The sequence below is a fragment of the Anarrhichthys ocellatus genome, unplaced genomic scaffold (assembly GCF_004355925.1).
Source record: "Anarrhichthys ocellatus isolate YVR2014 unplaced genomic scaffold, GSC_Weel_1.0 scaffold92, whole genome shotgun sequence".
NCBI classification, from domain to species: Eukaryota; Metazoa; Chordata; class Actinopteri; order Perciformes; family Anarhichadidae; genus Anarrhichthys; species Anarrhichthys ocellatus.
In genome coordinates, this window is record NW_022280122.1 from 316968 (window position 1) to 341275 (window position 24308).

At 43.2% G+C, this 24308-nt stretch overlaps 3 protein-coding genes across 7 annotated transcripts in view; all 3 read left to right on the forward strand.

Moving 5' to 3' along the window:
• zc3h11a (zinc finger CCCH-type containing 11A) overlaps positions 1–7773 on the forward strand; it is a 9309-nt gene extending 1536 nt beyond the window's left edge. For 3 of the 4 annotated variants that reach the window (XM_031875610.1, XM_031875611.1, XM_031875612.1), the window contains 16 exons: positions 199–270; positions 1116–1239; positions 1353–1472; positions 1979–2102; positions 2214–2396; positions 2502–2567; positions 2693–2863; positions 3328–3405; positions 3495–3593; positions 3781–3840; positions 3940–4431; positions 4565–4635; positions 4720–5236; positions 5349–5509; positions 5948–6144; positions 6542–7773. In XM_031875610.1, the coding sequence (XP_031731470.1) occupies positions 1186–1239; positions 1353–1472; positions 1979–2102; positions 2214–2396; positions 2502–2567; positions 2693–2863; positions 3328–3405; positions 3495–3593; positions 3781–3840; positions 3940–4431; positions 4565–4635; positions 4720–5236; positions 5349–5509; positions 5948–6144; positions 6542–6761 (2613 nt within the window). In that variant the 5' untranslated portion in view covers positions 199–270; positions 1116–1185 and the 3' untranslated portion in view covers positions 6762–7773. The remainder of the gene's footprint in view (positions 1–198; positions 271–1115; positions 1240–1352; positions 1473–1978; positions 2103–2213; positions 2397–2501; positions 2568–2692; positions 2864–3327; positions 3406–3494; positions 3594–3780; positions 3841–3939; positions 4432–4564; positions 4636–4719; positions 5237–5348; positions 5510–5947; positions 6145–6541) is intronic. The other variant, XM_031875613.1, reaches the window with a different exon arrangement.
• A 1756-nt stretch (positions 7774–9529) lies between these two features.
• Positions 9530–15156, forward strand: LOC116398851 (zinc finger and SCAN domain-containing protein 22-like). Of its 2 annotated transcripts, XR_004213772.1 has the most exons (3): positions 9530–9750; positions 12158–13038; positions 14171–15156. XR_004213772.1 is itself a non-coding variant. In XM_031875542.1 (2 exons), the coding sequence occupies exons 1-2, from the start codon at positions 9564–9566 to the stop codon at positions 12949–12951; spliced, it is 981 nt and encodes a 326-aa protein (XP_031731402.1). In that variant the 5' UTR covers positions 9530–9563; the 3' UTR covers positions 12952–15156. The 2 variants fall into 2 exon arrangements, 1 of the variants encoding a protein (XP_031731402.1); XM_031875542.1 differs by having other exon boundaries at positions 12158–15156.
• A 6466-nt stretch (positions 15157–21622) lies between these two features.
• The window catches only part of nfasca (neurofascin homolog (chicken) a), a 166526-nt gene continuing 163840 nt past the window's right edge, over positions 21623–24308 (forward strand). The window contains exon 1 of the mRNA XM_031875560.1: positions 21623–21804. The gene's annotated coding sequence lies outside the window, so the exon portion shown is untranslated. The remainder of the gene's footprint in view (positions 21805–24308) is intronic.

The window sequence follows — 24308 nt, forward strand, 5'->3', positions numbered from 1 at the left end:
GCTTTATTTCTTTCATTAGTCTCACCAATTAATAAAAAAAAATCTCCAAAGGACTCTTGCATTCACCATCAGTAATGTTTAGCAGTCTGGCGGAGATGTCTCAGAGAGTCTGAGAAACGGAATGTCGTAGGAAGACAAGTGTCTCTGGGCGACCCACCCCTCTTTTCCTCTTATCTCACGGATCAAGTGTTCCTTCAGGACTCCATACCACCACGGAGATACCCTACCAGCACTGCGCTCAAGAGGTAGACAACTTCTCAGCCACCTCAGGTAAATGTGGCACAGTAGTAAGAACAAAATCAACATTGGCTTATTTGTATACATTCCATTTTATTTAGGGCTCAAAAATACATGTGTGAATGCTTACTGGTCATCTTAATTGGAATTACTTAGAATCTGCATTTAATTCCCAGAAAAACATAATTGATTGGTCAACAGATCACAAAATGATTTGTGTCATCTGTTTTATTTTTTATTTACATCTCATATCGTACATCATTTATTTTGTCTCTTCTTGAATTAGTCCTAAGTAAAGATATTTTACTCTTTGCAATGAAGCATACTTACTGTAAATCAAGGGCTCTCCCTGAAGAAACACTCTTATAGTTCAATACAATTATTTTAATTCCAATCCCTGCACTGGTAGTTTTGCTTCTCCACATATGCAGGTACTTGTCAAAGAACAGATCATATTTGTGAAAAGTTTCCCTATCTGGTTCAAATTTTGCACAGTCTATTTTATTGAACATACACTTCTCTTATCCCCTCCATTGTTTTTACATACGAATTGTTCATTAATTGTTGCATTCAAAGCACATAAATGTTCACAATCTGTATGAGAGAACTACAAGACGAACGTAAAAACCCAATGGGTCGTGTGAAACCTAAAATGTTCATGTAGTGATGATATTGCACTTCATTCCAGTAAGAATCCCAAATGTACAAGTTGAAGCGAGTCATTCTATTTTGTATGAAAATAAACTAACTACATGTAGTCTTCTTTGGTATTAGTTGTGCGTGTGCAGATGTTTTATAGAACTCGTAGTGAATTGATGTAATGGAGAAAAGCTTCTGTTTGTGATGCGTTGCTGTGCTTTGTCCTATTTGCACTGAAGAGAACCAGCTGCTGGGTTAAAGGTCGTAACCTAATCACCTCCGCCACTCAAGACGCAGACCGGCATTACTATGACCAACCATGGAGACGACTGCTACTTCTTTTACTATTCCACCTGCACTAAAGTAAGCAATGTTGAGCACAAAGCTCATGTATTCACACATAGTGTAACCAGTCGTACAGTGACTGGTGGCCAGAAGGAAGAGCAGGGTCTTACTGTGTTTCTTTTACCGTGCAGGGAGACAGCTGCCCATTCAGACACTGTGAGGCAGCGATGGGAAGTGAGATCATCTGCAACCTCTGGCAGGAGGGACGCTGCTTCCGCACCGTCTGCAAGTTTCGCCACATGGAGATGACGGTATGCATTGTTTGAATATAATGCCTAAACTGAAGAAGGCTTTGCCCACTCAAGGCTGTGTGTGTCTTGACTGGCCATTAACCTCCCGTGGGCCTGGGCCTGTTGGGAGGAACACTTCATGTACTGCACAGTCAATTAAAGACTTTTGTGATAATTAATATACATAAACAGTTGTTACCTAAAAGAGAAATGGATTTTTACATTGTTATTTAGAGTACATTCTGTTCACGTCCGAGCTCCTTTCCCCTGTAGATGACTAAAATACATTGAAATACTGCTCCTCCATGTTATCAGAGATATAGATCAAAGTTCACAGACTTACAACAATAACACGATCAGTGTATAAGTGATTAAACTTATAGATCTTTTGTTTTGACTTTGTATGAATTCAGTTGTGCTGCTGGATGTATAGGTGTAACCTAATGGACACCGATCCAATCAAGATGTGATCAGTTCATCTCCTCCATGCACGCTTTAACGTGTTGTTTATCTCTTTCATCACACAGAAAAACCGAAAGGAGGAATGTTGTTATTGGGAGAACCAGCCAGCCGGCTGCCAGAAGCCTCACTGTGCCTTCTTCCACGAAAGGCCCCGCTGCATCGATGGCATGTTTGTCCCCCCTGATAGAAGTGAGGGGACTTTTCTTTAGCAACACACTAAGAATTAAAATGTAGAGAGTTTAAGATCATTTAAAATCCACCTGTAAAAAATCAGTGTGATGATCAATATAATTCTCTCAGGTCTAAGCAAAATGGAGGAACAGCCACACGAGGAACCAGCCCCCCCGCCCGCTGCCCCCCTCCCCACTGCAGCCAATCCACAGCTCAGAGGTGTCATCAAGACAGAAACTCAGGAGCCAGTACCGAGCCCCACCCACCCACCAGTGGTGATTAATCCAGCAGACGATGACGAGGATGAAGATGGTGAGCTGGATTTGATCCCAAAATGACTTCTTTGTCTCGCCTAGTCCTCATTTAGAGACAGATATTCCCTGTGGTCTTTACCAATCGCATGTCTTACGTTTCCAGACCAGTTCTCAGAGGAGGGAGAAGACGGAAAGGTTGGCCCTTCTCCTAGGAAACTACCCAAATCAGGTGAGACTGCGCTCACACACTACATTTTGGAAACATGATTGGTGATTATACAGTTTGTGTGTACAGTCCTGTGTGACCCGTATGGACCGATAGTGTTTTTGATGGGGTATGTTGTGTGTGGACAGACTCACTGAGCTTTGGAGTGAGCACCCTGGAGGAGATTCGGCTGAGGAAGGCCCTAAAGGCCAGCATGAAGAGAGCTGGTTACCCCATCCAGAGTCCTGATACCTCGGCCAATGGAGAGAAAGAAAACATCCAGTCTTTGTTTGGACCAACCTTCTACGAGGCGGGAGACGGTAAAAATAGAATTTGTGAGATTGTCAGAATTGCGAGGAGTTGGATATACAACTCTTGAGTCATTCTGCCTCCTAGATTTACTCATTTCATGTTAGATGACATGATTTTGAGGAACTGATTTCATAGATGAATTTGCTCACATTGATACTGCCAGCATAAATGTTTTATGTATGATAAGTTTTAAAGAAATATCAGTACCTGGGCTCCAGATGACCTTGATGCTAGCTTCATTTCAGGCCTTATGCACTGCAGTATATACTGCTCATGGTGGCTTTGAAGCAGCATCTCACTTGGCTGATGATGAGATGAAAGATCTGGCTATTCCCCTCATGATAACTAAAGAATAATGTTAATGTTGAACTACTAGAAATATTTCAGATGAACTGATAGGACAGTAACTGTTACTTATGGTCCTAAAGAGAAATAGAATCATGATTACCTTGTTCTCAATCTGTTATTGTAGGCCCACTCATCTTTGAAGAAACTGGGAGAACAAGAGGCGGTTTGGCTGAAAGACTTGGAAGGAAGATGCCCAACAACGGTAAATTTGCACTCTTGTTCCACCGTCTTGACAAATTGAATGCCAGTGCTTGTAATGATTGCACAGCTCATGACTTGTCCTCGCTGTAGATGTGAAGTTTGGAGAAGGAGTCCCACTAAGAAGGGGTCTGGCTGGACGTCTGGGCAGTGTGGTGGATGAGGAAGAGCCATTCCTGCCCCCTCAGAAAGGTGAGTGTCAGGACACATCAACCAACAAGTTCCTGGTGAATTCTTTATTTTTACTTTTCAAGTAATATGTGTCCAGAACTTGGACCCTGGTTTCTGCAGTCAAAATGAAAGAGTTCAGGTTGGAGCTCATAATTAGAAAGTCGACAATAATAAAATGTATCTATTAAAACCTTTTTCTCTCTTCCAGCTCTGAAGCCTGTTAAGGACAGACTTGGATTGGCTGTGTCTGTTGCTCCCACTCAACCAGGTATCTATGAGTGGCTGACATTGTCCATTATTTTTTCTGGAAAGACGATACTCATGCATGTTGACTAAAAGCTTGTTTATTGTTGTCCTCCCCGATCAGCTGAGACTGTCAGGGAGCCAAAGAGGAGAGCTCCTGAGCAGATTCGCATCAAAACACTGGAGGAGATCAGACAGGAGAAGACTGCAAAGTCTCAGTCCCAGAGCCAAAAAGAAAACCCTTCTGCCATGGCTCCAGAAATCAACAGAACCAAAACTACCAAGGGGGTCAAGCGAGCCGTCACCATCAGAGACGACTCCGTTAGCCATGTTAAGACCTTCTCTGAGGTCTTTCGTGCCAAGAAGAAAAGACAGGAGGAACAGGATCCCGACCCTAAGAAGAGCCAGGGGGAGTCTAACACAGCGGGTCCTGATCCCGAGGCTACAAACGTGGGGCAGGTTAGAGTAAAGACTCTGGAGGAGATCCGCAGGGAGAAGGCAGGGAAGATCCAGGTTCGGCAGACCCTGGAGGCTGAAATCAAGAAGAGCTCAGATACTGAGGAGAACGATGCTAAGAAGCCTCGCCTGCTGCGCATCAAGAAACTGAATTCCCAAAGTAAGATAGCGCTTTCTCTTATACTTTTGTTCCCTGTGTGTTGACACATGTCTTTCAGGATGAATATCATTCTGAATTAGCATATACATGCCATGTTTTTTAATTTCTAACGTGAAATTGATGTTTCATTCAGCAGGCAACGTCACAACAGAGAAGAGTGCTGAAGTGACAGAGAATTCAGTGAAGACTCCTGCTGCTCCTGAGGTAACCGACACTGCAGTATTGCCTGCGGTTAGCTTGTTATTCTGTTGACTCCACCTGATGGTAATATTCATGTATCTTTTCTAGACCAGTGCTGCCACCAGTAACAACGTCAAGGTCAAGAGCTTTGAGGAGATCATGTGGGAGAAACGTCTCCGCAAGCAGGAAATGGAGGAGCAGGCCAGAGACTCGGCAGAAGCAGAGTCTTCTCAGAAACACACCGATGAAGGAACCCTGAAGAGGAAGGTTCCTGCCAGAGTCAGTCTGATGAGCTCAGGCTCCTCATCACCTTCCTCCACCACTGTGGCCCTTGACTCTACCCTCTCCACCCAAAAGCTCCCTGTTGGTAAACCGATCCCCCTCAGATCCAAGGCTGCTTCCCCTCTGAACAGCAATCCTGGTGCTAGAGGGGCTGCCGTCAAAGCTGCCCCCTCAGCCCCTGTGAAGCAGAGCTCTTCTCCACTGGAGACCGAGTCCGACTCACAGAGCCCCAGCCGCTCCAGGGAGGTCCCAGACAAAAACACAATTAATTCTACTGCACCGTCACCAGCCATGCAGATCAATAATCAGAAGACATCCCCAGAACACACTGCAGACACCAAAGGTATTGCACCGTTAACTGTCATGCATACCCATGTTTCTGTTTGACCCACTGTAGATTTGGACCTGTTTCACAGAGCTCTATATTCATCACTCAGACTGTGCCTCCTTTTCAGTGAGGCCCAAGCTGAACGTGAGGCCGTCTGTGGTGAAGCCTGCAGTGCAGCTGAAGCCGGGTCAGAAGAGGAGGGGAGCAGAGCGGTCTGCTGTCGCTGCTGTCAAACCTCTGAACAGCACCTCCACAGTACTGGAGGAGCCAGCGTGCAGAGACAGACAGGTAGGCTGGCTCGCTGTATTCCTTATCAGTCCGTCTTGAGCATGTGCCAAGACCTTTTCAAATGTATCTGAAATCAATTTAATGTCACATTTCATATTTGCTTTTATATTCCCATATATTTCCTAATTTTTGTAAATGTACCTTGTTTTTACTATTTATTTCTAATACTTTGTGGAAGTATTTATCATGCCAGCCTGGTGTTGTAGTTTTTTTGTATTCATTACTTTTTCTTTACACATTTCTACTCACCCTGTCCTTAACACATTGACATGTTTTTTTCTTTCCGACAATTTACACAGTTGGTCTTTAAAGTTTTCCCTTTTTTTATTCTGCCAACAGATAATTGGATTGTTTTCTAATCTTACATTTAAAGAATAATCTAAATCTAAACCATCTAGCCCTGTTGCTGACCTCTAGTAACTTTTCTTCCATTGTCAGGAGTTCCCGTCCTCTAATGCAGAGGCTCAGCTGAGTTCTACTGTTCCCCGAAGTCCCGGCACCCTGTTGGACTCCGGCTCCAGCCCGCTGAGAGAGGACCTCCAGACTGTCCCCGTCTTCAAACAGAGTCTGAGCCAAGACACCAAGCAGACTGTAATAGTTGCTGCTGCCAGCAAGGCCTGTACAGTCCCCCAAAGGTAAAGGTCCACAGAGAGTTTTAACATGAAATGATCTCCCCTCAAGTGAGGAGGGTAACAATCTGATGAAGAGCAACAGCTCCAAACAGTCCTCCTGCCAAAAAAATTCTAGATTTAATAAACAAAAATGTCTCAGATACATCGGTGTTTACTGCCGTCATTAGACGACAAAAAACGTTCGCACAAAACTTCACATCTGTCCATTGCTTTCTACTTCCAAAGGTGTATTTTTACGGTTCTAAAAATATTGTAAAAATCCGTGGCCATTTTTTAAGTGTTTGTAGAAAGATTAGACAATCCCAGTGAAAATGTGTGGAAGTTTTTTTTTTTTTCCATCTGACATGAAGGCAGCGTTATCGCTCACTAAATAAATAACCCGCCTCTCTGTACCTCTCAGCCCGGTCCTGAAAACCCCCACCCAGCCGAAGTCCCGCAGACTGAGTGTAGCCGCCTCCCGCACCGTCTCCACCTCCAGTGCTGCTGCCTCCACCTCGGCCATGGACGACTTTGAGGAGCTTATCAATGAGTTCACCGAGGACCACCTTGAGGAAGACGTGGACCCTGGCATCGGAGAGGACGACCTGCTGCAGGAACTGTCCGAGATGATTGACAGCTGAGGGTCCCATCTACTCCCCGCCCACAACCATGTCTTGTTCACATAAGTGAAGACCATCACCCACTGTGCAGCGTTTGAGAAAGAAAAAAAAAAAGAAAACTTTCCTAAAGGTTCAATTTATTTTAAGCTTTCGGTTTATATTTATATTACTTTACCTTTTAGACATATTCTCTCCTTTTTTATTTCCTGCCCATGTGATCATCTGCTCACCCTGACAGTTATTCTGCAGGGCTAAGATTATTATTTGATCATGTCTGTTCATGATCATTTTCAAACTTTTCAGGTCTTGAAAAGAGAAAGTGGTAAACGAGCTTTGGTGCTGGGAGGTTAAGAGCGTCATCACTTTAGCAGGAGTTCTTGAAGATGTTAAATCTTGCTGAATGTTTCGTTTTGTCTGTATACTGTGTATGCAAAGGGAAGAGCAAGCTGAGAACGGAAATAATGAATCCTGCTGTGCCCCCCACTACTAGTGTTTTTGTTTTTTATATCTGTGATGGGTTAACAGATTCCCAGATTATGACCGTTAAACTTATCACTTTTAATTTAATGATGACTCGGTCAGCAAAGATGTGGTCAGCCTGAGAGGATGATCGGCCATGTTCTGTTCATCAGGTGTATGGGGCGATCTCATGGAGAGCACCTTCTGCCAGTGGCTGTTCTTTACTGTTTTTATAATGTTTGACTGAAATGTAAATGTTTATTTAATCTTTTTAACCAGTTCTTTTATTCAGTGGGTATCCTTTGAACTAGTCTGGGCTAAATGTGTGCGTGCTCTCTGGGCTTTGTTGTTGAACACCTCAGGTACAGTTTTATGTTTGTATGTTCCTAACACTGTTTGAACTCAACGCTGTCTTTGGTTCTCTTCTCTTTTGTGTTAGCATTGCTTTATGAATGTGATCTGAGAAAAGATCAACTCATTTTTTGGACTGAATACGTGTTGGCTCTGCCCTGACCTTTTCTCTCAAAGTCACTTGTACATATTACTGTGTAATAAAAAGTGCTTTTAATAACCAGCTGGATCAATAATGACTGCTGATTTAAAGTAGTGTTCTGGTAAAGGTATGTGAATTAGATGAGATTGTAAATGACGTGGGTGTGACCAAATATTAGAACACCTCTTTGTACAATGCTGTACAATTCAAAAGCACCACAAACTGCATTCTCCAAAATGAACACAAAGTTCAATCCCCGCCTCTTGAGATCTGAGTGTTGTAACCTTCATAAAGGAGGGTTTATTGCAGTGCCAATGTTCATTACTGTAGCTTCAGTGAGCGGTACTTCATGAACTGGCAACTGTAGTAAGTATTTATTTGAGGGGGGGAATTTCCAGTAAATCCATGAAAGAAAGTTCCAGTAAAAAAATAACACAAAACCGACACCTGGTGGGATAGTTTGCTCTGATCAGAAGCATCCACAGTAAGTCAAAACATAACTCTAGCTGTTGGAGAGTCAGCAGGAGAGTCCTCTAAATGATTAACTGCATTCTTGAAAATAATGGTTATTCCAGAGGGAAAAGAAAAGAAGTCACTGTTGAAAAGCTTCCAGACAAATTAAGGCTTAATTGAACATCAGTTTAGTTCCACATTTCAGAGAAATATGGAAGCCCTTAATAGGGAAATAGGGTGACCGGGAGATAACAATGGAATATAGCATATGACTGATTATTCTGTTAGGAAACGGTTTTCAAAGAACAGTGACAGAATGTCCCTATATATGTGTATTGTGAATGCATGCTGTCACTTTCCAAGTTCTCATTAAAGTACAATGCACAAAGCAGACTAACTACACATGGCAGCTTTCAGACATCCCCAGACACAAACCAGCACTCCTATGCAGAAATATCACTACCTGGCCCCGGGTTTTCTGTCCATCAATGAGTTTCTTTTTGGTTGGTTCATGAAACACATGTTTCATATACTTTATATAGTAATAGACTGTTACAACCACTCTCTTTCTGCACTGGACTAACTCAGCAGGAGCCTGCAGTCAGGAGGGGTGTTATTTCTCCATCTGGCCTCCACAGACACAACAAACTTCAGCCCCTTTTCATTATCTCTCTCTTCCTCTTATCTAGGATCCACACAGTCTTTGGTCTGGGTGAACATTTTGCCTTTTGAAACACTTGCACGTTCCTCACTCATCCAAACATTCCACTCACTCCTGCATTGACTCTCCACACCCCGTGCTCGTTTGTCAGCAGTAATGTTGTTGTAGTGTGTTTACTTCAAATAAAGCATTGCATTGGCACTTTAACGTCACTGGTCTCTCCTCCTGTCACGTGCAACGAGCAGTTTGTAACAATATACTTTATGTATAATCAATTTGATAGTTTAGAGTCACCAAGGCCAAGATCCTCCTTGTGGCACTGGCACCGCAATGGCTAGTCTGTGGCAAGCGTCAGTCAGGTGTCAGGGACGTGCCACAGTCCTGACACCTGACTGACGCCTAACTGAAGCTTGCCACTGTCAGTAGTCGCACTCGCTGTCTCTCAGTTTAGGCCTTAAAACTAGATCAAGGCCCATTAGAGGGACGACTGGCCGTCTGAAACAGTTGCTCCACACGTAGGCCTGATGTATGGCTTCTAAATGAACACCCGCTCATTTGTGAAATGCACAAGTATAACCGGGATCTTGTCGGTACCGGGATGCCTGGGTCTTTGAACCTGCTACTGGTCTCCTGTCAGCAGGTGGCGGTACAGCCCCCCATGCGCTGAACATGACGCAGAGGCCGGTACGCTTCTACTTCCGGGTCAGTGGATGTAAACAGAAGGACGTTCCGCCTCCCGGAGACATCATCAGAAAACATGACCAAATTGGAGCTGCTCAACGCGTTTCTCAACGACAGGCTGACAGCGGCCGCCGAGGAGATTTTCCGCGCCGTTAAGAACACGGTGGCGGAGTACCAGAGCGAGATCCTGCGCTCCAAGGAGGAGAACGAGCGGCTCAAGCGGCTCCTCAACGTAGCCGTCCAGCGACTCCTGCTGCAGCCAGGTGAGGACCAGCTGACCGTCACCGACCTGCTCTGGTCACTGAGTGCTGGATGTCACGCCAAATCCCACTCCCAATATGTCCGTTCTAACTCATCGCTGTAGTTGTGTGTTCATACTCATCGCTCAGCATGTGTCATACATTATTACATCGTGTCTATTTTTTGTTAAATGGAAACTATCTACAATAGGAGAAACTGAACAATAAGAGTACTACACGTACTACAAACAGCTCACGGTGGGTACAGTGGCTCTGATGCTCTCATGTCGTAAACAGTGAGAATATGCTGATTTGAATGTATTGTGAGACATTGAAATAAGTTAACGTGGTTTACAAATTAAAAACAGATTAAATGTTGGAATTTTAAATACTTTCAACGTGAATGTTTTGAAAACCAAAGGATGACTTCGGACTGAATATTACAGCAAATCATGTCAATTATTAATGTAAATATAATGTTGTAATAATGGTGTATTTATTTGGCAGATGCCATTTGCACCCATATTGCACATGTTCTTTAAAAATAACCTATCCAAGTACTTCTGTCTCCTTAACTTAAGTAGTTGTATTGCTCTAATATAACCAAACTGCAACTGAAAATCATTATAATAATAACAATTCAAAAACAGAAAATAATAACACTGTGAATACAATATTAGAACAATACATTCACAAGGCAGTTTTCAATGAAGGAAAACCAACAGTAGGTTATGATAATCAGATCAGATTAGAGACAACTTTCCATCTACATGTACAGACCCCTGTTTCAGTATGGGCTTCACATGTGCAACATAGATATCACATTTTAATGTATCAATGATCTTTTGAGATTGTTTTTCTCTTATTATGGGTAAATACTTGTCAAGTAGCATCCAAAATTCTTAAATTAAGAAATGCTCTCCAACCCCATTCCAGAGTAATATTCCATATTGTAGTTTTACTATATCAGCTGTAGAAGGTGTCTTAAAGTTGTGTGTAGTACAGGACATGTCGGAGGAATGGTGGGCCTTTGGTCTCATTAACAAACAGGAAATGGAAGAGAACGACTGAGAACTGAAGAGAGAGCCAGCTAATGTTAAAACACTGAGGTCAGACCCTGATTCACTGAGTAGTCTGTGAAAGTGAACATCTTTCACATCAGATGATTCCACACTTTTCTCATGCTATAGCTCCCTATTGTCAACAAATGCATGAAAAGCTGCAGATGAGCAGGGTCTGAAATGTGGCAGGTCACTGAGCATTTCTACCTGCCACTACATTGTTTTTGTCCAAATGTTCCTTTTTTTTAGTTGCATATATTGTGTATCTTTTTTCTTCTCAAACACACATTACAGTACAAAACAAACTCTCCACGTAGTGGTCTGCAGGTAAAGATGTACACAAACAGACAGGAAACAGGATGATACACCCCCGTGTTGCATAATGACAGTAAATGATCCTTGAATCCTTGACTGCGAGCACAACAGCAAATCATGATGGTCTCGTTGTCTCCCCCTCCTCACAACAGCTAACGCTTCCTATCTAACCCCTCCCTTACTAAAACTAGCCCACATTTCAGTGAGCCTTGACTCAGATGAGTCTGTAACCATCATGAGTTTGAAGGTTTGTCCTCTGCTTCTGAAACTATGTAGATAACTGTAAACACGGAGTCCGTTGCACCAGACGGTAGAAAGGTGGAATATATCATATAACCTTAATCCCTGAGCATAGTATAACTATTTTTTTTCAAACTAATATTTCTTAATGTAAGGAAAACCTGCCTGCTGACCTCAAATGTTCACCTGCCTTCCCCTGTATTTGGCAGGTGTTCATTTCATTTCCTGCTCCATGAGTATTTGTGGCGGTGTGTGTGGGATTAAGTAAAAATAAACTTGTTAGTTATTGAAAGTAGTCATTGACGAAAAAGAGCTCAATATCAGAACATAGACATATGTGTGCTACATTTAGCAGAACAACCTATCAATAATATGAGAATTTAAAATTGTGTCCTACAGTCTAATAGCCTGTATGATTTCAAGGTTCAATCTGCAGGAATAAAATAAATCAACACTTGCAAATGGCAAGGAAGCATAAAATGTAAACCATACTTTGGTGTTTCATTTTTACCTCTTTACTTAAGATTTCATTAAACGCATTTGTTTTTCTTTTTCCAAAGTGTACCAAAACACTGGCAACGAAAAAGATCTTGGGTTGATTATAATGAGAATAAATATGAAACAAAATTGAAATCATACCCTTTTTGAATGGAGTTTGGTTGAAACAAAGAGAAACCAAAGTGGAGCCTTTTTTTCACGGCATGCTAAAAGATGAAAGCAGTTTATCTTTGGTCCTCCCTGCAAAGATCACAGCAACACGGTATGCTCGTGCAAACACAGCCAGCATTACTGAAGGTGTTTCCTGTTTCTTTCAGAGCCTCACTCTGTCCAGCCCCAAGAGGATGCTCAGCCACGGGAGTCCGAGTGTAGAATCGGCGTGGAGCTGCTGCCGCAAATCAAAGAAGAGCCAAACCTCAAAAAGTGTCCGACGAATTGTTCACAAGAAGCGAGCGACTCGGAGGAAGGAAGCTGTAGTCGCGTGGAGCCACCGCAGAGGTCACATCCTCCGCCGGCACCAACAGTGTGCGGCAGACAGAGCGTGTCCCCAGCTCCACTCGCATCCCAGGAGGTGAAGGCAGAGAGCGACGGGGAGGCTGACAGCTCACCGCCCTCCGTGACTGTTCATTCAAACTGCAGAGCGGCTCAGGGCGATTCTCGAGCCGGCGCCACAAAGAGTCACAGGACGCCGAGAACAGACCAGCTGGCGAGAGGGTTCCTGCGCTCAAACGGCAAACAGAGTGCACACATACTGCAGATCAAGAACGTCAGATCCCTGAAGCCGCCGCCCTCTCGCTCCTCTCACCCGAGCCAGAGCATCCAGAGGTGGCACAGCTGCAAGGACTGCGGGAAGGGCTTCAGCTTCGCCTGCCAGCTGGAGGTCCACATGCGCTGGCACACTAAGGAGAAGCCATACAGCTGCGCAGTGTGCCGGAAGAGCTTCACCACGGTCAGTATGCTCAAGAGGCACCACCGGATCCACACGGGGGAGAAGCCTTTCCGCTGCCACGTCTGCGGGAAATGCTTCAACCAGTCGGCGCACCTCAACACCCACTTCAGGCTGCACACCAGAGAGAGGGCCGGCTGGGGCCGAGCACCGCACCCCAAGTGAACGAAGACTGGAGACTAACCCTGACATGTGTACACTCTGAAAGGCTTTAAGTGGCCAAATGTCAGCTGCAAACAGTGTACAATAATGGTGTGTGACTGTGTGTCTTGTCCCTTGTGCAATAAAGTGTGGTACTTTACCATTTATGCTCCAATGATTGTGTTGTTGGACACTCTCAAAGGAATTAAAGGGACAGTTTTGTGAGACTTTTGAGCTGCAGTTCATATCTTAGATGTGCAGACATGGCACACAACACGAGCAGAGAGAGCGTTAGACAGAGTAGGTTATGTAGAACTGGAAATGAGAACAAGTGCACCCAACATGTCAATTATAATGGCAATTTATAACCACATTGTCACTGGCCTTTCTCACAACACACACAAGCAGGAGACCACAAGTACTATTTAATTTAATAATAAAGACAACGTTGCTGGGAGACATAAAACCAATCATTGGCAGTATTAGTTCATATTTATGAATACGAATTAGCCAGAAAAAAAGAGCATCACAATGTGAGGGTGCTGTTGTGCACACAAGTAACCTAGCTATAATCACAGCAGGCTACCTTAGGGAATGTACTTTGTTATATTGAATCACTACAGTGAAACAACGCCTGGGTGCAGACCTTTAAATCCGAGCTCAAACGAAGTGCAACAAGTTGGCAACTCTGTCTGATATCATGCGAGCAATTATGGGATAAGTGGGGAGTATTTTCAGCAGCGGATTAATACACATTTACTGCTGCAGTGAGTATTTGTTTCAGTAGGTGTATGTGGGTTTTACACTACAGTGTGTGTGTGAAACAGTGAGGCTAACTTGTGATTTAAACACAGACCTCTAATCAAACTAAAAGTCATGTCAGTCGCTATAGTCATCAGTCTCATCGCTCGGTAGTGAGGTGAGTCTTTAGTCAGTCAAGGTAATGTCAACCATGCTCTTTTCCTAAAACTGACTAAGTGGTTTTGTTACCTAAACCTACCTTCCTTTGAAGGCGGGAGCTTATTTTGAACAGACACTATGCATGTGAGGAACGGAAACTGACAAGCCGTCCCTGACACGTCCAAAACTGATGCAAGAAGGGAACCTAGAGCGTCATAGTTTGGATCACTGACAGAGCGATGGTATTTGACCAGTTGGGAGTGAGAATGTTGGATGACAAGAAGGAGTGAGTGTTCAGACTAGTAGATCACATCTGACCATCTGTCTTCCTCTGTGTCTATAGATCAACAACAAGATGTTCCACACACAGAGACAAACTCAACTAGAAGAGTGATGTGAAGATGAACATGACTGTCTGCTTCTGAAAGATCAGGAAAAATGAATGGACTGTACTTGTATTTATCTTTTCTAGTCTTCTGACCACTCAAAGCGCTTTAACACTACATGTCATCATTCACCCATTCACACACTGATGGCAGGACTACCATGCAAGGTGCCACCTGCCCATCATGACTATCTAATTAGTCCCACCCATTCATACAGCAATTTTGGGGTTAAGTGCAAGGCACAAGGCATCGTCACGGATTGGGGAGCTGGGGATCGAACCACCGATCGTCTGATTGAGGGACGATCGGCACTGAGCCACAGTCGCCCAATAGAATCTCTGAAGTGAAGAGCTTTTCTTCAGAAAGTCATTTATGTGATTTTCATTTCAGCTTGATGCTCGTGACAGTGTTCACTCTTTGCATTATGGGAATAAAAACTACATCATGAACAAAATGCCCTGAAGCTTAATTGTGAGAGCTAAATGATGATCAATGACCAATGTGCAAACTTAACATGACTTGTAAATTGAAATCATAACTCCACTTTTGAAGACTTGGATCCTAATTAGGAAACAGCAAAACAGTCATGTGTCTAAACCTGTGAAGAAACAGCATTGGACACAATGAAATATTCAAATGATCATACTGAACGCCTGCTGGCCCTCCTGTGGCCTTTATCCCCTAAACATATTCATTTAGGAATGTGTCTCGTAAGAAGTAATGATGCTCTTTAAACTGGATTTAATAATGCAGCTCACAGCTGATGCAGTGGTGCTTTTTACCCAGCAAACAGCAGTGAAAATTCATGCAAACCAGTTGACATACAGACAGCATGGAGGGGCCTCACAGGCATCTACTGTGTTTCCTGGTTGGTAAACCAGGACTATTTCAAACCAAGATCATTTATTTCTCTCAGTCAGGGGAAAAACAGGAAATGGTTAAAGTCAATAGGAGGCGTCTCCACGCGCTCCGCACGGGTCCAAGCCGGAAAGTGGCTAATCCTTCGGAGCGGCAGACGAAGCCGACAGAAAAACAGTCACACTTCAACACGGAGGCGCGTCCTCGCGCTCCGATCCAAGCCGGAAAGTGGCTAGTCCGCATCCGCGGCTGGCAGGCAGGCTGGATCGACTGTGTGATACCCGGGGCTCGACACAGGATTGCCAAGACTTCACAGTTGATCTCCGAGGAACAAACTGGAAGACTTCTTCGTGCAGGTGAAAACCCGAGGCTCGACAGGTAAGTTGAAAACAAAAACGGATTGTTAGTGGTGGAATCTCACAGAGTGAACAAACGGACAACTCACGGGTCGGAATACTAGGTTGGTAAACGGACGGACTGACAACTGGAATGAGAGTGACAGGAGTATTTATGTCAGCTGGAGATGATCACAGGAGATGAGGCACAGCTGTGCCTTCGGAGAGAGGCAGGGCAGAGGGCGGGACTCGTAGGAGGACACTACTGAGGGAAATACAGCAGAATTAGACATAAATCCTCACAAAACGTGTTATGAAACGTGTTATGAAACGTGTTATATGGAACGATCTACGTGGATTAAGTTGTGGATAACCTGTGGATAGCCTACTTAAAGTATGTCCAAGTAATCAGCGTACTTTTAGGAAGAAAGGAAGTTGATTGACTGACTTGTACGAAGGAAATTGGATCAATAAAACACGTATTGCTTTCATCTACGAGCGGTGTCGGTGTGAGCTATGTGCTAAGGACCAGAAACACGTGTCAACAAAAGGTGTACATTCTGCTAAAGATTTGGACGCTACACTGACACTTATCTGACAGCTGTAGCCTACATAGCTTTAAAGAGTCAGTTCACCCAAAAAAACAAAATAATTTCTCCGGTCATGGTAGTGTATCTAGATTAATTTGATGACATGTGATCTATCTCTGAGAGTTCTCCTGCACCCTAATATAATACCATAATAATAATACTGTGTTGTAACTCTGTTATGTTGTTCATTCTGTACACATGCCATCTATCACACTTCTGTCCATCCTGATGGATCCCTACTCTGTTGCTCTCCCTAAGGTCTCTTCCTCTTTTCTCCCAGTTAAAGGTTTTTTTGGGAGAGTTTTCCCTGTTCTGATGTGAGGGTCAAAGGTCAGAGGATGTCGTATGTGTACAGATTGTAAAATGTAAAGCCCTCTGAGGCAAATTTGTGATTTTGGGCTTTACAAAATAAATTGAATTGAATTAATAATAGAATAATAGAATAATGATAGAGGAAAATTGAATAGTTTAACATTTACTTCAATTTGACAGAAACTCAGAAATCTAGTGACTTCACTATCTATTGAGGGTCACAGAGGACTGAGAGGTAGAGTTCATCCTGCACGGGTCCATCACAGAGAGACAGACAGACATTCAAGCTCTCATTCACTACGGACGATTAACCTGAGAAGAAGCTGCAGAAAGCCCACGCTGACCCAAGGAGAACATGAACACTCCAACCAGAAAAATCCAGAACTCTGTTGTCACCTCTTGTTGCAGGCAACAGTGTTAACCCCTGCACCACCACGTTGACACAGATATTCACATCAACGGGTTTTTCTTTGGGGGACTGGACCCTTTAAGTCAAGTTCAGGTGGCCCCGACTCCTTTTTTTAGTTCACTGGTTCTCTTCATCCACACCAGACAAAAAGTACCAACACGTTGTTTAAGATTCTTCTCAAAGTGAAACTCAGCTGCTCCTGTAATACTGAGCTCTCACCTCTGAGCACAAACCAGCTGTGTTTGACTCTGCTTCCCTCTAGTGGATCCAAATAAATTAACAAACAGAGATGAGAAGTCGTCTTACTGTATATAAGGATAAAGAGGTGTCTTTATGGAACACTGGAAGTCTGTGAAATTGGTAGCAAACCATGGAAGTTAAAGACTTGTTCCAAATAATTGAATGAAAGAATACATAATTGTTTGGTCAAAATATAATTTAGCACTTTGAATACTCATTTTGTCATATATATATATATGATGTATTGTAATAAGATTTAGCTTCAGCCTACTAATGAAATAACCATGTGTGCTTTCCTTTTGTGTCAGAGAAAATAGAGATGGAAACAGTATAAAAGACACAATGTTCTTTCATGTTCTCAGATGAGAAGAGGCCTTGGAGCCATTGATGTTCACCATTGAGATCATCGGTTTCGTCAGCTCTTGTCAGTAAAGAAAATAAAATAATTGTGGTTAAAATGGCTCGGTACTACTGACTAGTAAACTGACTTTCACATGTAATTGTTGGGGTGCACCTTTTGAAGTTTAGGAATCAAAAACTGCCTGGTTAAAGATTTTCATCATAGTTAATAAATAAAAAAGCCAGCACTGGTATGAAGTGGGACAAGAAGCTGGGCCTGCTCTGTGTGTGTGTGTGTGTGTGTGTGTGTGTGTGTGTGTGTGTGTGTGTGTGTGTGTGTGTGTGTGTGTGTGTGTAATGGGTCTGTCCCGGTGCCGACACAACATGAACTAGATTAATCCAGCTCATGACATGTTGGTTTCAGTGCTAATATAATCAAATGTTCAGATTTTCAATGAATTATTCCTGATTTACACAAAACGCACATATAGATGGTAAAACTGATGTAATGATTATTGCCATTAATAAATACGTGACCTTTAGTAGTTTTGAAAGCACAGCAAGTAATAAAGAAAGATACTTTTTAGATTCTAAAGATAGTATTTGGCAACTGTCTCCCAAAGCTGAAGGAAAGAAAAACTCAAACATGTTTTATTCTGCTATAACTTGACAGATTATTATCATTTAAAAGTAAAAACATGTCTTTCTGTTTTATTTTTTTTATTGACTGTACTATTGGTAAATATCTTATATAGACTTTGTTTTAACATACATCAATAAAGTCAGAGCAGAATAAAGTAATAAGGAATAAAAAGTTATCAGTAGGCATTGTGTTCAGGTTTACATTGAATTATGAATAATTTACACACAAAAAGATGGTGTTTTATGCTGGCGGTTGGTAGAATTTCTATGGCTATGATACCATTACTGTGTAGACTCAGTATTATACTAAGCCCCTTGAAATGTTTTCAGGCTTTGAAATAACCTCTAAACATCATGCAGGCTACACCCTACATTAATGCCTATTTAAAGCAATAGAAACCATCCCAAGTTGAGAATGTTTGTTTGTTTATTTTGTTGTCTGGTAATGCGGAAGTCATTAAACCATAACATATGTGAAAATAACTTTATCATTGAATGCATTAACTCATATGTTAAAATCAGGCCTGTCAGATCCTGAGGTATAGGCATTTATTGATTGATGTCCCATTAATGCTCACTACTAATTTTGCTTCTTCCACGGAGTCTTTGCTTTCTCTCCTCGCAGGTTTTCATGGATTGTGGTTATATCTGGACCCTGGTCCTTCTTCCCGCCATGGCCCTGCTGACTCCCACTGCTAATATCATTTTTATTATTCCTCACATTACTATTTTATATTACCTATACCATTAGCGCACATTACTGACTTTGCTTCTTCACCAGAGTCTTTGTGCTTTCTCGCCTCACAGGTTTACGTGGATATACCTGGACCCTGATCTTGCCTCCTGCCGTGGTTCTGTCATATGCATTGACTGTACACATGAAATCTATTGCACTTCTGTCCATCCTGATAGAGGGATCCCTGTGGATCTCCCACAAGTCTCTTCCTCTTTTCTCCCCGTTAAAGTTTTTTTTGGGGGGAGTTTTTCCTGTTCTGATGTGAGGGACAGAGGATGTCGTATGTGTACAGATTGTAAAGCTGTCTGAGGCTAATTTGTAATTTGTGATTTTGGGCTATACAAAAATAAATTGAATTGAATTGATATAGAGTATGTCCTTGTTAGGCCAAGTAGTATTCTGGTTACACACACAATGGTCTTGCAGGTGTCAAAGCTGAAAAATAAAAAAAAGTAAAATAATAGTGCCGATCTCGTTCTGTGTAACATGAATGACCCACCATGCTTAGAGCTAGCTACTGCACCATGCCATGGTCATATAGTGGCTAATGCCTAGCTAGCTTGGGTTGCATTAACTTTACTCTTAACTCTACTTGCCGGTAGAGCTTAGTTTATGTGACGCCTTTTGTGTGGTGACAGGCTACTTATTATGCTATAGTAAAAACTAAAATGACACTAATAATATACATCCTATAACTTTAGTCTAGTGGTTGCTCTTAACAACAAATAACTGTTAACATGTTGACAGTTAAGCTAACTGCGTTGAAGTGACAAACTGTATGTAGCCATATTTTGGCAAAAATAAGACAGCTGAAAAGAATGCTGAGAATATTAATGGATAGAGAAAAGTTCTATCTTTTCATACTTTTCTTCATCATGAAACCAGGTTGCATTTAAAAGCACATAAATCCAACCTGTCAACAGCTATTGAAGCTAAGGAGTAGCTAGCTACAAGGCTACAACTTTGAATCAGAATCAGAATCAGCTTTATTGGCCATGTGCTTACGCATACATGGAATTTGTCTCCGGTTTCCACTCCGCTCTCAATGTACAAACACAAATTTACAACGTAGAACGGATGTAGGTATAAACATTTAGCTATATACAATATAAGTATAACTATATATCTGAGAGAAAAAGTGTATATATATATATATATACACATGTGAACATAAACCTATAGACAATGGCATGAATTGTAAGTGGTGGTAGTAGTGCAGTATAACTTATTTATTGTTCATGAGAGTGATGGCCAGTGGAAAGAAGCTGTTCCTGTGTCTGGTGGTTTTGGCGTACAGAGCCCTGTAGCGCCTACCAGAGGGGAGGAGTTAGAACAGCTTGTGTCCAGGGTGTGAGGGGTCTGCAGAGATCTTTCCAGCCCGTTTCCTGACTCTGGAGGTGAACAAGTCCAGAATGGACGGCAGGCTGGAACCAATGATCCTCTCTGCAGACCTGACAATCCGTTGCAGTCTGTTCCTGTCCTGTTTGGTGGCTGATCCAAACCACACAGTGATAGAGGAGCAGAGAACAGACTGGATGATGGCTGAGTAGAACAGAATCAGCAGCTCCTGAAGCAGGTTGAACTTCTTGAGCTGGTGCAGGAAGTACAACCTCTGCTGGGCCTTTTTCCGGATGGTGTTGATGTTCGGAGCCCACTTCAGGTCCTGGAAGATTGTGGATCCCAGAAACTTTAAGGTCTCCACAGCAGACACCGTGCTGTTGAGTATGGTGAGGGGGGGCAGTGTTGGGGGGCTCCTCCTGAAGTCCACTGTCATCTCCACAGTTTTGAGCCTGTTAAGCTCCAGGTTGTTCTGACCACACCAGAGGACCAGCTGTTCAACCTCCCGTCTGTACGCAGACTCATCACCGTCCCTGATGAGGCCGATGACTGTTGTGTTGTCTGCGAACTTCAGGAGTTTAACCGTTGGGTCCTCTGAGGTGCAGTCATTAGTGTAGAGGGAGAAGAGCAGTGGGGAGAGCACACACCCCTGGGGGGCGCCAGTGCTGATAGTCCGAGTACTGGATGTGATTTTTCCCAGCCTCACCTGCTGCGTCCTGTCTGTCAGGAAGTTTGTGATCCACTGACAGGTGGAGGCTGGCACAGTGAGCTGGGAGAGTTTGGGTTGGAGTATTGCTGGGATGATGGTGTTAAACGCTGAGCTGAAGTCCACAAACAGAACCCTTGCATATGTCCCTGGGGAGTCGAGGTGTTGCAGCATGTAGTGCAGTCCCATGTTGACTGCATCATCCACCGACCTGTTTGCACCAAACTGCAGGGGGTCCAGCAGGGGCCCTGTGATGTCCTTCAGATGGGTCAACACCAGTTTCTCAAAGGATTTCATGACCACAGACGTCAGTCTGTAGTCATTTAATCCTGTGATGGAGGATTTCTTGGGGACCGGGATGATCGTGGAGCGTTTGAAGCAGGAGGGGACTTCACATAGCTCCAGTGATCGGTTGAAGATCTGTGTGAAAATGGGGGCCTGCTGGTCAGCACAGGCTTTCAGGCAGGAGGGTGGCACACCGTCTGGTCCTGGTGCCAGAGCCTTTTTTCAAGTCAACGTTTTGTTCTAATAAATTGTCATGTGATTTAAAGCCATATTTCTCAGGTGATGTCACAAATCATTTTTACATGATATTTTCCCCATGTTTGTGGCCTACTAAAAGCATATGTAGTCCATTATACAATCATATACATGTGATTTGGTTTGTCTATTGTGTCCTATCATAATTTGGTACTAATATAAGATAAAGCTATATTTAGTGATCTAACGTTAAGTATCCACCATCATTATATTTTGGCCACAGGACTCGCCGTGCCCTCCACCTGCCCGCCCGCCAACCCGTGTTACGTTACTTGGGGAGCGCGTGCACGTGGCGAAACAACCGGGGATGCGCGCTCTCAAAGAGAGAACAGCTGAAAGGAGGGGAAGAGTGCAGCGAGTCCACGAGCGAGCGAGAGAGAGAGAGAGAGAGAGAGAGAGAGAGAGACTCGCACTGCATTGACAGAAACACGGAGTCATCCGTTAGGGCCGACAGCACCGAGGGGGCGGTGGATAGTTTTCTGATGCCGCTGCGGAGTTGACGGTGCCCGGTGCAGCAGAGGGGAGAGGAGTGGCGGACCGGCGCAGGTAAGCGGACACTTTCTACTTTCTGCTGTGATGCTCTGTAGTTGTAGCTTCCATCGCGCACTGACGCATCGGGTGGAGTCCCGGTTCCGGCGGGGCAAGACCGGGGGCGATGACGAGAACCGAGGATGTGAATAATGATAGCAGGGTAGAGTGCTGCTCAGGTGCGGGAGGTGCCCAGGAGGCTCGGAACACTATTGTCAATGCAGTGTTCTCCTGGTACCCGGTGCACACGAGCCCCCGCCTCTCTCTGCGCATCTTCTGGATGATGCTGCGGTTTCGTGGGATTTTTTTGCTGCTCTGCGCAAATCGCACACAGAAGTACCAAATTCCGGGGGAGAATGACCGGGCCCGGGCTCCGCCGTCTGCATCTGCAGAGGCCCGTGTGTGTGTGTGTGTGTGTGTGATGTGTGAGGAGAAGTGTCATTGCAGAGGACGAGTTAACGGGGACATTTTAAAGGGCTGTCAAGTTGGGCTTGTTGGGTTAGGCCCCGGGGCTGCACACAGGGTGAGTCAGGTCTGGTTCCGCTGGAAGTGGATCAGAGCACGTCTGAACGTGAGGGAGGGCGACTCAAAGAAAAAACACAGCATTTATAGTTGATTATGTCTTGTCACCTAATAGATGACACACTATTATTACAGCGACTTGTATGTAACACGTTACATGATGACCTTGTTGTACTTTATGATATTTGTATGATCACAAGGGACTGAAGTCCTATTTCAATCCTGTAACAGTCCCACACAGTCTGTCTACAGAGTGTGGCATTATTAAATATATTATAGTAATATTGTATGTCAACAGTAGCCCTGTGTTACAGTCACAATGTGAGGTCATAGTGACCTGCAGGATGATACTGGTGTTTCTTCTGACTTCTGTCATATTGTCCTTACTGTAGTTACTTTGAAGTGTGTATTAATAAGTGGAGTCATTGAACGTATCTTCTGCAAACCATTCAATTTGACAACTTATTAAGTTTTATATTGTCTTTGTTGTTGGGATGCAGTAGGTATAAAGGTACCACTATATGAATACTCAACATAAAAGTCCTTCATTCGCAAGTAGCAGTACAGTAGTACAGAAGTACAATCAGCAAAGTGTACTCAGCGTGCATCAAGAGTACTGATCATTATGCAGAATGACTCCTTTCAGAGTGTTTTATATTATTCATATCATTGGATTATTATAACTGATTCTTTAACATGTAAGGGGCCTTTTCTGTCTGCAAAAAGCACAGCAAATGTTTAGCTACATTCATCTACACTGCATCATATGGTTTATAAGCTCACCACATGTTTTGTATTTATTATCTGCACATTATGATTAACTATAGCTGCCAAACACGTGTTAGAGTAAGAACTATATTTCCCTCTAAACGCAGTGGAGTACAATTATAAAGTAGCATAGAAATGTTTTGGTAAAGAACAAGTACCGTTGTACATATACTGTATTTAAGAACAGTTCAATTAGAGGAGACAGTCCATTGTTAGAGGGACCCCCCCCCCCCCTCGGGATGCTGGGATGTGGAGCGGGAACAGTTTTTAAGTTTGACAAAAACGACACAATTGGCTCAGGGAGATTGTGGCTGAATCTGATGGTTTAGCTTGAAAGAGTCAGCTGACTGAGCAAAAGAGAGATACAGAGAGACAGACACAGAGAGAGAGAGAAAGAGAGAGAGATACAGAGAGACACAGAGAGATACAGAGAGAGAGAGACACACACAGAGAGAAAGAAAGAGAGAAACACAGAGAGATAGACAGAGAGACATAGAGACAGATTTTTTTTGATTTTTAGAAAACCTTTATTTTACTTAAAACAATATGAACAAACAAAACAGTTACTCCTCACAGTGTGTTAAAAGGAGCGTTAAAAACTAGTTCTTCTCCAGCCACACAACATATTATTTCACTGTAGCACCACTTTTTAATGAAATCCTTCATGTTGTTCATACTGTTGAAATATCTAAAATCAACCCAAACTCTTGCTCTGACCAGAGCGATGAACATAGGGAGAGCTTCCTGTCCTGCTCTGTCCTCTACTCGGTTCTCCCTACTTTTGTAAATTGACAGTTTGGCCTCTCCAAACAAGTGGTTCAACAGCTTCCACTTGGAGGCGTTCACTTTTTTATATAAGACTCCTAGAATGAAGGTGGTCCTGGACCAGGTCTCACCAAACCCTTTAAAAACATCTTGCAGTGTGTTAAAAAGGTTGCAGAGTCTGTCACAATAATAAAAACAGTGGAACACGGTCTCTACCTCCTCACATAATGGACATTGGCTACAAGCGGTGGGATTAATAACAGAAATAAAAGCGTTAACCGCAATAGCACCGTGCAAAATCCTCCACTGTAGGTCTCCAGTTCTCTTTTTAACAGGAGGTTTATATAAAACCCTCCAACCTGGTTTTACACCAATGTCCAAGTTCAGTTTCTGTCTCCACACAGTGTCGGCTCTCTGGTTCAGTTTGTTTTTGTTGAGCACTTTTACACAGTTTGTGTAGATAGTTT

What these genes read in the sequence shown, in the direction of transcription:
- LOC116398851 (XM_031875542.1), top strand. Translation starts at nt 9,564, where the DNA reads ATGACCAAATTGGAGCTGCTCAACGCGTTTCTCAACGACAGGCTGACA. An exon ending in GCGACTCCTGCTGCAGCCAG is followed by an intron (nt 9,751 to 12,157) that starts GTGAGGACCAGC and finishes TGTTTCTTTCAG; the next exon opens with AGCCTCACTCTGTCCAGCCC.